Raw genomic sequence first — 13,720 nt, forward strand, 5'->3', positions numbered from 1 at the left:
GCTTGACTAAAGGCGTGTCTGAAGTTGGGGCTGAAGCGATCGTCATAGAAGCGTCAGCCAATGATAGGCCACTGTCTATCTGGTGTTTTTGCATACAGCTATCTGATTGGCTGACGCTTCCGTCGGCGCTTGAAAAGTTGAGCTAGTCCCAACTTTTAGAGTGTGGCAGCAAGCCACACTCTAAAGCAGGGCTGACGGATCCACAATGCAGTTCGGCAATGCCTCATGTCACCCATTCAAAGTGAATGGGAAGCGTTGACGCTGAAGCCCCATGTGTATGGGGCGTAAGAGAAATACTTCAGCTATGGTGTCATCCTTCCTCCAGCGTGCAAAAGTAACTCCAATATTGATTCAGGAGTTTAAAAAAAAGTTTAGATTCAGCATGTTTTTACTGCTCGCTCTCGATCACTATCACTCTCATGAACGCGCAAGCACGGCAGAGCTGCGTACAAACAGGTGTGCAGAAGCTCGAATTGGCATTTGCTAACAGACAGTTTGAGCTCCGTATAAGAATTATGGGAATTATCGGCCGGACATTTTAATTGGACAAACATTTTTTACTCTTACCCAGAATATAAAAATACATAAAAATGCATTTAGATGATTTACTTTAATCAGTGATATTGGAATGTGAGGAGACTTTCAACCAGAACAACAAAAATGTTTCAGAAGACAATCACCTACTGCACCTTTAACTCTTGCTATAGATTATGTGGTAAATAACTTTAAAATAGCCAGTGCTTTGCTTTAATAAAAGGAAACAGTATTTTACTGTAAAACGAGTAGCATTTGTTTGAAATTGTGCAGTGCAAAGAATAAAGTGCAGAAAATTACTTGATGTACTCATCACAGGTAGTAACTGTGCAAAGAAAGTTTAAATTACTGTTCATTGATTATTGTCTCATCTACTCTGATGCTTATGTTGATATTTATAGAGCAGTGCAATAATCTTAAGGCAGAAAACAATGATTTAGGCATTAACCCACAATCCGCTCTGCCTCTCAAATCTTCCACCGTACATGGCGTGCAACTGGACATACTGGTAACAGCGAAAATACAATCCACAGAAATAAGTGGTCAGCCGGTAAGCCCAAAATTGAATGGCATCATACAGTCTCATAACGTTCATTTTAAAGATGAAATACAGCCATACTATTCTCAGATTACATATTTCGTGATCTCCAGAAATGTATATAGGGGTACTGTATGTTTTCAGAACGAGACTATGTTGACACAGATAGTCTTATTGTTGCCAGTTAGTTGTTTTTTTTTATATTTCTTACAGTGGCTAACTGGCAGCAGTGTTGACAGTATTCCACGGTAAAAAAAAAGTCCATTAATAAGACAATTTAACACACAAACACACTATACTGTTTCTACAATTTAACGTAGATACCCTAATATTATCTTTACTTGCACTACTTCCAACAATGCAACAAATAGATGAACTATTTGTCAGCTGTGTATTCAGACTAACATGTACAGTTGAAGACAAAATGATTAGCCCTTCAGTGAAATTGTAATCCTTTTTACAATATTTTTAGTAATGTTTAACCCATCAAAAAATTTGACTCCTAATTAATTGTCACTTTAAAAATATTTAATAAAAAAAACAATTTTTATTTGGGCTATTAATTTTGCCTTTACATATTTTTAATATTGAGCATCAGGTATTTAATTAAGCAACTGAAACATAAATATTTGAGACAACAACTACACACCAACATAAAAGGGGTTATATACACCAGTAAACATAAACAAGATAACACAAAACATGTGTGAACTAACTAATACCAAAGGAAACTAACAAGAAGTGGAAAAAATGAGAACAATGGAAACCAGGTCAAACTATACCAAACTATAGATGTTTGTTTTTATTGCTTGGAACTATTATTGTGTCCAGTAACATCAGAAAGTTACACAAATGGAATAATTGATGGAGAATGTCTTTGTGATAATCATTTTTATAATCTTTTAATCTTTTAGATAATCAGCTAATCTTTATTAATCGGTTTATTTGTTCTCTTAAAATTCAATTAATCATTTTAAATAAGAGAATTTGTGTAAAATACATACATTCAATTCATCTTTTTTTCTATGAGTTTTTACAATGTAGAATGTGTCAAAGCAGCTTAACATAGATGAGTCAAGTTTTCACAGTTGTAAATCACCTCTCCCATGTAAAAAAAAAGTAGCATCACATGAAAAAACAAAACAAAAAAACAAAGCAAAGGTTGAAAAGAGCTATATAATCACCTGATCCTGGTACAGGACACATTTCATGAGTTGTTCTTTGACTCCAGCACCGGCCACGATCACAGCAGCACTGGATTTTATTGAAACGTCCGCTGATTTCATGAGCACAGCGTCCATTCACAACTGACGCAAAGCAGATCCCTGTGTGCTGGTCTGAAATACACACAAACACACTATTCTAAAACACTCAAGATATGTGCAATGTGTATTTATATAGTAGGCTTGGGCATTATCCAAAATGTGTTACCATCAAACTTCCTACATATTTTACCTCGATATATGGTATTACCATGCATAATAAAAAAATTATGATGTAAGGCTCAGACAGCATCACAAAGCTGTTAGCTTGTGCCTAAACCATTTATAAACTGAATACATTATATGTGACTTTTGGTTCGAGTTATTTCCATGTCTCGCCGTCACCTTTTTGTTGCTCAATTTGCAAATTGCCCCGTTCGTATTTACTGCCTCTCTCTTCTTGTTTGGTCGAAACCTGAAATACAACTAAACTGCAGAAGTTTCGTTCTTTTTCAAGACCAGGGGCCACTTGCGTTGAATTATTACTAAAACATTGCGTACAGACAAATATGTAAATGTGCATACACAGTAAAAAATTCAGATGTATGAAACACTGAATCCCACGTATTTTCTCTTTGTACATCCGAATTAACGTGAATTAACGTGAAACAACATGCATAAGTGCAAATTCCCTCTTTGCCTCCTCCCCTGTATGAATATGGTAATGACTCCATTTTGGCAAAACCAAACAAAAAAGCAATGGCAAAAGCAAGCAAGAAGAGAAACTTCACAGAATGTGAATTGGAGAGAAACAGTGTTATTTGCAAGTTTGTCCTCCGGAATTAATAACAAAAGAAAAAAAATAGAGTGGGAGAGTTTAGCTGACGCAGTTAACGCAGTGGGGTCTGAACAACGCACTGTGAACGAATTAAAAAAAGAAATGGTCCGATGTAAAGGTGCAGGTTAAGAGGAGAACAACAGCACACCACAAAGTGTGGAGCGAACAGGCGAGGGAGCAGGGGATGCTGAACTAACACCCTTTGAGGAGAGCGTTACCTCAATTGTGTGCGACACTTTACTGTCTGGAGTAGTATCCGTGTCTGTGGGAGACACAGATGTATTGAGGAACACTTTGTTAGGGAGGTATTTAGCTTATTCTTTGCGTACGAGCTGGCGCAGCCACTTAAATCTTTTTCATATCAGGACATCTTTGGCTGTCAGCAGAAGTTTTCTGGTTTGGAGGCTTCAGGGGGGTGTGAACACAATATCCGTCTCACAGCTAAAGCTAAGTCGTAAAATGGGTCACGCAACAAGGCAATGCTCGCAAACAAAGCAGCAAATCTACGTCAAAAGAGCTGAAAAAGAATCCAGTCCAAGTTTAGACCTCATTCTGACTAAAATGCTGTGGTGAGAGCTGTGCAAATGTCTTCTAGTATGATCTGAGAGATTGATAAGATAAAAATGATTACGTTAATAGTAAATAATAATAGTTATTACAGCTAAGGGCGAGGCAGTGGTGCAGTAGGTAGTGCTGTCGCCCCACAGCAAGAAGGTCGCTGGTTCGAACCTCGGCTCGGTTGGCGTTTCTGTGTGGAGTTTGCACATTCTCCCTGCCTTCGCGTGGGTTTCCTCTGGGTGCTCTGGTTTCCTCCACAGTCCAAAGACATGCAGTAAAGGTGAATTGGGTAGGCTAAATTGTCCATAGTGTGTAAATGTGTGTGGATGTTTCCCAGAGATGGGTTGCGGCTGGAAGGGCATGCGCTGTGTAAAAACTTGCCTGATAAGTTGGCGGTTCATTCCGCTGTGGTGACCCCAGATTAATAAAGGGACTAAGCCGACAAGAAAATGAATGAATTACAGCTAAAAGGGGATCTGCATGCATCTGAATTATGCAACGTAGGCTATCCCCCTATACATTTGTGACCCCACAGCTTTTCTACCTTGGCTTTATTGTTTGTTAAATAAAATTAAAAACGGTGCGGAATGTCATGTGATGTTGTTCATCTGAGGACCATACAGGTTTTTATTATGTCCTAATATGGAACATTATAAAATTCAATAGGGTAACTTTGTCACAGAACTGTATATCCTTCATTTACACACATAATGAAGCTCAAACAAGGCTGCTAAGATACTTTGAAGTATTGAGTGTATCGATGTATGATCCTACAGTGACTAGTTGTGTATTAATCAATTCTACAAGCAGATAAAAGTATAGACTGTACGCAACAGGAAATTGCTTTGAACAGAACCATTCCACAGCATCTGTGCTTATGGGTGCGGTTTGGACATGTGCTTTCATTAAAATCAAAGGATACTCCAAAGGAGAATTCCTCAGACATGATGGAGAGACGGACAGATCCACACATGCTCTGGCGCTGATCTGTAGTTATATACAGTCTAGAGGAGGTCACAGAGTTCCACTCTCTGTACTTCCTCCTCTGCCTATATGCCCGCGTTAACAAAAAAGGCTTGCATGCAGCTTTGGTTCTCTTTTGTTTGTGGCTCTGAATCTTTAGTCATTTCTGCTAAATATCTCACAAATGGCCCAACCTCAGATGCATCGGCCAGTCACAACATTTAAATGACCTGTCTGTTGGAGACGATATCACGAAAAACACTCTGACATTCAGTGTAAGTCTGCCTCCAGCTACCTGATTTGCAGTGCATCAGTAAAGTATTCCTAGCGCTTCACTTTTTTCTACATTTTTTATGTTACAGCCTTATTCCAAAATGGATTAAATTCATTTATTTCCTCAGAATTCTACACACAATACCCCATAATGTATGGGGAGCCACATCACAATATATATATATATATGTTTTTTTTTCCTTTTTACTTTTTCGTCCGATCACACTTTAAATTGAATTGAAAATGAAACCATTTAACTTGCTGCATCACAAATACCAAAATTTTTACAATTTATAAATATTTAATCACTTTCTGGCCAATGGATATTATTCATATATATATATATATATATATATATATATATATATATATATATATATATATATATATATATATATATATATATATATAGATAGATAGATAGATAGATAGATAGATAGATAGATAGATAGATAGATAGATAGATAGATAGATAGATAGATAGATAGATAGATAGATAGATAGATAGATAGATAGATAGATAGATAGATAGATAGATAGATAGATATCATATATATAAATAATATATATATTTATTGTTATAAATATAACACTATATTATATATATATATATATATAAATAGTAATTACTATTTAGACTATGCAGTGTTGATTATTCAACATCTGTACTGGAATAGTAAATACCTGAAAACTATAATTCACTTTTGTCTTTACTATGTTTTATTTATCTATGCTTGTAATTAATTTGTTATGTATTACTCGAGATTCACTCCTCTACACAATCCCCCCAATCAATCCAAATAAACCTGTTAAATCCTCTGGTGAAATTGTATTTACATTGCAATAAATATCACAGAAATACAAACTATCGTAAAGTCAGATTTTTCCAATATCGTGCAGCCCTAATTCAAGTATACAGAAATTTGTGAAACGAATTTCTATGACTTTTCCAAAACTTTTTCAAGCCTGGAAAATGCCATGTTAAAATTCCATGACTTTACCAGGTTTTAATGACCATATGAAGCCTGTATATAAGAAAATGTATACCATTTCATTTGTTTTGAAAAGGGACAACTTAGTTTTTTGGACAGAAGGTTATACACAAATTAGTACTGTGCTACTGTAAATACAGTACTAATTTATTTAATCAGTAATTATCCCCTTTACATGTCAGTGTTTTTAATATTCAACTGTAGCTTGGTTATTCCCAAACACATTTATAATGTACCTCCAGCACAGCACATTTAGCATTTCTTGTGTCTGACACAACAATTTTTAGGTCTTGGAATCTTTACTATTAAGCTTTTGAAGGAGACATGTGATTTGCAGCGCTGGAAAGTGTGTGGGATCCTCTGTTATAGCTAATCTGTGTGTTTTAAGATAGATAGATTGATAGGTAGGTAGGTTCTTTTTTTCTATTTGGAAAGTTGGGATTGCAAATTATAGGTTGAGGTGTGAATCTTTGTGATGTCTGCCTGAACACAAAATTCATCACATGCTTCAGCAAGCTCTCCATGATACTATACAAAGAACACACAAATACAGACTATAAGTACTTAAATGTCTTTGATACAGAGCTTAAGAACTCACCAAGACAGCGAGTCCGGTCTGCAGACAGCACATATCCAGAAGGACACACACAGGAGAAACTGCCCGCCGAATTAATGCAGTGTCCCGCTTCACACGCACGTTCAATGGTGGAGCATTCATCCACATCTAAGCGATTTCACACATTGAAACGTATCATTTATTCTGAAGTACACTTTATTTCCATTTCTAAAGTTGGTTTGTTGCTATTTTCTTCCTACATGACAGGGGAAAAGCATGAGATAAGTGGCTTTAATGAAAGGGATCAGCTAGAATGTGTGTGATCAAAGGAGAAAAATGTTTCATCTCAATTTTAACCTCCTGGTCACAAAATAACGTTCGAGGTTACAGAAGTAACCCTTCGTTCCCCGAGGAGGGGAACGGAAGTGCCATAGCGTGGATTGATTAAAATCCACGAAATGGGAGGATTCGGTTCAGAAGCCGCTTGTCTGAAAGAGTATTGAACGGGCCAATGAATGCAATGAATTGGCAGCGTAAGCTTGCACAGGTGTACTTCATTGCCAATTATCCCAGCATATAAGCACACCTGGAGCAAGCAGACGCCATCCTTTTAAGCTGAAGAGACTTTCAAACAGATAAGGGACAGTCATTATGGTGACGGAGTATGGCACTTCCGTTCCCCTCCTCGGGGAACGAAGGGTTACTTCTGTAACCTCGAACGTTCCCCTTCGGTTGGGGAACTTCAGTGCCATAGAGTGGATTGATTGAAATCCACGAAATGGGAGAAGTATGGAAAGCGCCATAATGACTGCACCTTACCAACGCCACCGATGAGGGGATAGTCAAGCAAGCGTGACGCACCCACATCATGGGAGGCGCGGTCCTCCAACGTGTCTCTGGCCCTAATTTATCCTACTTCAACAGAAGTTTTACGGATTTAGATATATTTTTGGGAAGTCGTGAGCATCTAGATAATTCTAGGAAAATACGACAGTACGTTGGGAAGCGTGCAATCCCGATAGGGAGGACGCTGCGGAGGCCATCCGTTACCCAAGGGGGGATAGATGGCAGAATTTACATATGGACTAGCCCTAAAAAGGGGGAGTACGCATAGCAAAAGAGTGGTTAGCGGAGAGGGAAGACACGGGTCCGCCCAGGGGGGGGGAACTTAACCGTGGCGGAATAAGCATGGGATCGCCTAGTGGGGATCACGCATAGCAGGCACCTTTACCCAAAACGCGGGCTGACCAGCGGGCAGACCTACAACGTAGTGGGCCAGCAAGTGACTCCTCCGCTGAGTCAGTGCTGGGGGCCACGGAGGAATCTGCAGGGCTCACCTGACGGGGAACTTTACTGACAGATAAAAAGGCGCACGTACCTCCGTGTTAGGGAGAATGGCGCAGCAAGCGTGTTTCAACACCCTACCGAATTGTTTCCTCAATCACCAAGGGTTACCTAATACCCTTGAGGAAACCGGCTCCACTCGCAGATTGTAAAACCTTGCAAATGTGTTGGGTGTCACCCAGCCCGCAGCTCTACAGATGTCTGTTAGAGGGGCGCCGCGTGCGCGCGCTCGAGAGGATGCGAAGCTCCAAGTGGAGTGCGCACGCGCTCTCGGGGGACGCGGCTCACCTCGGCTCTGATAGTGAAAGAAAGGCATCCACAATCTAGTGGGAACTTATTTTGGTACGGCACTTCCCTGCTGCCGACCGCTATAACAGACGAAGAGCTGCTCAGATGATCTAAACTCTGAGTGCGGTCCGGATAATACACAAAACGCGAACTGGACAATAAAGAAGGGCTGGGTCTGCCTCCTCCGAGGGCAGCGCTTGCAGGCTCACTACCTCGTATTAAAACGGAGTGGTAGGAACCTTGGGCACATATCGCGGGCGGGGTCTCAGGACGTGAGAGAAAGCCAGCCCAATTACAGGCACGAGTCACTGACCGAAAAATGCCTCCGGGTCCCCGACCCTCTAATCGATATCAACGCGACCAGCAGAGCTGTCTTCAGGAACAGAAAGATACTGAGTCGAGGATCGAAGGGATCTAACGCGGCTTGTGTAGCGAGGGCGAGATCCTAAGAGGGCATGAGAGGGGGCGGGGTGGATTAATTCGCTTAGCGCCCCTGAGGAACCGGATGATGAGGTTATGCGTTCCCACGGTGCTGCCAGCCACCGCGTTATGAGAGCGGAGATGGCAGCCGCAATCGGAGGTTACCTAAGTCTTCCTCGCGTCTAATGACCTCCAAAGACCGGCGAGGGTGCCAGATGGTGCCCTGTCCCTGAGAGAGTAGGTGCTCTCTCGAAGGGACTGCCAGGGGAGGGCTATCGCGAGGGAGAGCTCTGACATCCAGGTTGGGAAGAGCCAGAGGGGCGCAACCAGCAACCTGTTCCTCGTCCTCCCTGACCTTGCACAGTAACTGCGCGAGCAGGCTCACTGGGGGAAACGCGTATTTGCGCATGCCCCGAGGCCAGCTGTAAGCCAGTGCATCCGTGCCGAGAGCACTCGGTCAGGGAAAGAACAACTGGCAATGAGCAATCTCGGGGGACGCAACAGATCGATCTGGGCTTCCCCGAATCGCGCCCATAACAGCTGAATAGACTCGGGGTGGAGTCTCCATTCTCCAGGACGTAAGGCTGCCGTGAGAGCGCATCGGCTGCACGGTTGAGCTTGCCTGAATATGAATGGCGTGCAGCGATTTCAGCCGCGGATGACTCCAGAGGAGCAGACGGCGGGCGAGCTGAGACATGCGGCGAGAGCGCATACCCCCATACGGCTGATATACGCCACCGCCGCCGTACTGTCCGTCCTGACCAGCACGTGTTGCCGCTCCAGCACCGGAAAAAAACGGTGGAGAGCGAGGAACACTGCCAACAGCTCCAGGCGATATGCCAATGCAACTGGGTACCTTTCCACAGGTCCGCAGCCGCATGCCCGCAACGCACAGCCCCCCAGCCCGTGTTGGAAGCGTCTGCTGAAACGACAACAAGACTGGACGCCTGTTCTAGAGACACCCAGGCCTGTAGGAACGAGGGGTCGCTCCAAGGGCTGAGGGCGTGGCGACACAGCGCAGTAACAGAGACTCGGTGTGCGCGCGCGTGCCTTGCGCGTCTGGGGACTCGATCGTGAAGCCAGTGCTGAAGTGGTCTCATATAGAATAATCCGAGCGGCAGAAGCGGCTGCGGATGCCATATGCCCCAGGAGCCTCTGAAATAGTTTCAGTGGGACCACTATTTTACTGACGAGCTCTCTCAGACAGTACAGCATCAGCTGAGCGCACTCTCCGGAGAGGCGCGCTGCCATGGTGACCGAGTCCAGCTCCAGCCCGAGAGAAGAGATCCTCTGCACGGGGGCGAGTTTGCTTTTTTCTTGGTTGACCTGAAACCCCCACAGGTGGAAGTGCCAGAGCACTTTGTCTCTATGCATAATCAATTGCTCCGAGAGAGGCAAAAATCAGCCAGTCGTAAAGAGATCGAGTATGCAGATGCCCGCGAGCCGAAGGGGCGCTAAGGCACCCTCCGCGGGCTTGGTGAGGACCCGCGGAGACAGAGAGAGCCCGAAGGGGAGGGCTTTGTATTGCCAAGCTCGACCTTCAAACGCAAACCGCAGAAACTGACGGTGGCGAGGAAGAGTGGAGACATGGAAATATGCGTCCATCAGGTCTAATGCTGCAGACCAACCCAGAGGACGAACGCACCGGAGGATGTGCTTCTGCGTGAGCATTCTGAACGGCAGCTTGTGCAGGCAGCGGTTCAAAACGCGCAGATCTAGGATTGGCCGTGACCCACCGCTCTTTTTGGGCACGATGAAGTGTGGGCTGTAAAACCCGCACTCCATCTCGGCTGGAGGGAGCGGCTCGATTGCATCCTTCGCCAGGAGGACAGCAATCTCCTCTCGCAAGACAGGGGCGGACAGGAGGCTGACCCTGGTGAATACACACCCGCGACTTGGGGGGCCGTTTCGCGAACTGAATCGCATAGCCGAGTCTGATTGTGCGTATGAGCCACCGCAAAGAGCTGGCCCGCGCTAACCAGGCAGGCAGAGCTCCCGCTAATGGACTCATCGCTACAATCGCTGACGTACCAGCAGTGGGGCAGCGCGGAGTGGATGTGCTGATCCGGGAAGCGCGCGGGTCCCACGGAAAAGCTGGAGGTGAGATATTTGCTCTCACTCCGCACCCGAGCTCCGGAGGGGAGGCTCGAGGGGTGGGAGAAAGGAGACCGTCCTCCCAGCGCTCGTGAGCCACTGGCGAAACGCACCGAATCTGCAAGCTAGAAAGCATAGCGTCCCAGACTGGCAGATTTCGGGCTGTCACATCCGGGGAAGTGAAAATTGCCCTTTCATAATGTTTTCATGGCAGTAAAAAGTGCCGTTGGAAATGGGGCCCCGCCCTCCAGCGGGGAAAGAGCAAGTTCTCTCTTCTCCAGATGGCCTGTCCCAGGGACGCTTCGCGGTCCGTTGCCAGACTTAGCGGCGTTCTGGGCAGGGGGGCTGCCTGCTTCCAAGGTGCCCGACGCGCTCGCTTCGCCAGAGGCGTGTGCGGGGGCGGAGCAGCTCTCGTAGGCGGGCGCCTTCGGCGAGGAGCAGGTATGAATGGCACGGCGGGCGGAGCGGGCTACGGACCGCCGATAAGACATCACCCATCAACTGCTCTCTCACCGCCTTGAATTCCTGGGTGAATACACAGACGGTGTCGCCGAACATGGCTGGGGATATGGGGAAAGTCAAGAAAGCGGACTTTGTCGACTTTGCGCATATCAGCCAGGCGTGGCGCTCCTGGACCACTAATGTGGACATCGTCCTCCCCAACGCACACGCAGCGGACTCAGTAGTCCGAAGAGCTAAGTCGGCGGCGGTGCGAAGCTCGTAAGCCTGGGTTGGACCCACCCTCGTGCAGCTCGGCCAGCGCCTGCGCTAGGTAGCGCTGGTAGGTGGCTATCGCCTGCAAGGCGGAAGCAGCCTGGCCCGCAGCTATGTAAGCTCTAGCTCCGAGGGAGGTAGATAACTTAAAGGCTTTGGATGGGAGACGAGGCGGACCCCGCCAAGAAGAGGCGCCACGCGGATTTACCGCCATCGCGCACTCAACCTGAGGAATCGCCACATACCCCCTGGCTGTTCCACCGTCAAGAGTGGTGAGGGTGGAGGGACACGCAGCACGAGCAGAAAAAAGTGCTTTTCAAGACCGCGTGAGCCTACTGTGCACCTCCGGGAAGAAGGGAACGCCCCTCTAGTCGGTCCGGCCGCGGGGCTGGGGGATAAACCATCTCCAACCCATGGCCGAAGCAGCCCGGGAAAGCACGGCTAACATGTCCGTTTCAGGATCCGTAGTGACAGCGCTCACCAGCCCGAAGGGGGCGAGCGGGTCTGGATCATCAGACAATGAAAGCCCACCCTCCGATGCCGCGGTGGACGTCTGGTCTCCGGTGTCATCGGGCGTAAGGGCTACCATCTGTTAGACGGATCGCTTCCCCCGCCCGAAGCTTGGATGGAGCGCTTAGAGGAGCGGGAGGTCCGCGGGCCCGTGGGCGACGGATTATCTCTCGCTGAAACCCTCAGATCTGCCCGAGTGCCCGCTGCAGAGCAGGGGACAACTGGGGTGGTTCGCCCTTTTGCAAAGGCTAGCCGCGATCTTTACTGCGCAACAGTCATGGCATCGCAATGACGACATGAACTGCCCGCAAGCAGCGCATTAACATGCTGGATCCCCCAGGCATGTAACGCAGTGCTCGTGCCCATCATCCGAGGACAGGAAACCACCGCATCCAGAAACGCACAGTCGGAGCGCCGTCCTGAAAAGGACGTGCTGCACGACTGTGTTGCTCTTTCTGTGAAGTTTGCAACTTTATACGCACCGCTCTGGAGGACCGGACCCAAAGAACGCCAGGCAAGGGAGAAACCCAGCTCGACCGTCTGCCGCTGCGTGTACACACTCTGGACCGGGAGAATGCTCTCGTTCGCTCAGAATCGCTGGTCACAGCAGGAGGAACCCTCATCGACTCGATCAGAAAGTCTCTGAAGCGAAAAGGATGGCGTCTGCTCGCTCCAGGTGTGCTTATATGCTGGGATAATTGGCAATGAAGTACACCTGCGCAAGCTTACGCTGCCAATTCATTGCATTCATTGGCCCATTCAATACTCTTTCAGACAAGCGGCTTCTGAACCGAATCCTCCCATTTCGTGGATTTCAATCAATCCACGCTATGGCACTGAAGTTCCCCAACCGAAGGGGAACTGTCATTTTCTTTATCATCAGTGAGTAGTGCTCAGACTATTACAGTGATGTTTAATAAATTCCATATTGTCAGGATTTTACACTGAAGTCCCTAAATTTTCTTAATATTTTGTGTCATGTTTACCACTACATAATGAATTGTATGTTACTTACCCTCGCACTTCAAAATGCTCACATGCTGTTGGTAACCGACAGGACACGTGCACTGATATGAACCCAATGTGTTGATGCATCTTCCTCCTTTACACAGATCGGGGACAACCTTGCATTCATCAACATCTAGCCAAAGAGAAAACATTGCATGTTTCTGTATTAACAATTCCCTTAAATTAATGCAGCAAAATTGCTTGCCACAACACAATCTAAGGTAAATGACCGTTTGATTATCAAAACAATGAACTGCAGCTGTTTTAAAAGTTAGAACATTAATAATTTCACACAATGATTAAAACCAGCAATACTGAACTAGTAGAGATGTTACACCCCCATCTCATTTCAATAATCTAAAAACAATCCTCTTGTTCCATCCAGGTTGAACGATTTTTCAAACCTTTCCAAACATCTAGTGCTTATTTAAAATATATCAGCCTGACGCCTGTGTCAAATCCCTGTCAAATTATATGAAACAACCACAACACATTGCATAGTTTCAACTTTATGTGTACAAATAAGTCATTTGTGTTTAATTTATGCATTAAAGAGTTCCTCTTCTTACAAGACATAAAATACTTTTCTGATGTCCCTAGAGTAACAATTTTGATCGATGTAAACAATAACATAGGTCCTGACATATTTCTTGTTGTACGTTTTAAATTTCCATAGCATCTGAGAGTCCAAAGTGTTCCACATATTGATAAATAATGTTACAATAGCTGTTAGAACATTAAGTTATGATTGTGACAGATATGAAATAGTTTTACAATAGTTAGGAAATGTCCATGGGCCAATGACATCTCCACACTGGAATGGTCTATATGTACAGTAAGTTTCAACTAAAAATTCCACACAAATAATTTTCATAAGACTTTGAAACT

General features: G+C 45.1%; 1 protein-coding gene across 10 annotated transcripts in view; it reads right to left on the minus strand.

Annotated features, from left to right (window-relative positions):
* The window catches only part of fbn2 (fibrillin 2), a 168,163-nt gene that overhangs the window by 126,308 nt on the left and 28,135 nt on the right, over positions 1 to 13,720 (minus strand). For 8 of the 10 annotated variants that reach the window (XR_015500924.1, XR_015500923.1, XR_015500921.1 and 5 more), the window contains 3 exons: positions 12,840 to 12,965; positions 6,497 to 6,622; positions 2,257 to 2,409 (listed from right to left, as the gene is read on the minus strand). Coding sequence is in view for 4 of the 10 variants with exons in the window: in XM_087270314.1 (XP_087126440.1) it covers positions 2,257 to 2,409; positions 6,497 to 6,622; positions 12,840 to 12,965 (405 nt within the window). In the remaining 6 variants the exon portion in view is untranslated. Of the gene's footprint in view, positions 1 to 2,256; positions 2,410 to 6,496; positions 6,623 to 12,839; positions 12,966 to 13,720 lie in introns of those variants that run through there. The other 2 variants (XM_087270315.1, XM_087270316.1) reach the window with 2 other exon arrangements.

This window comes from Danio rerio, chromosome 10 (genome assembly GCF_052040795.2).
Source record: "Danio rerio strain M-AB ecotype USA chromosome 10, GRCz13ab, whole genome shotgun sequence".
Lineage (NCBI taxonomy): Eukaryota > Metazoa > Chordata > Actinopteri > Cypriniformes > Danionidae > Danio > Danio rerio.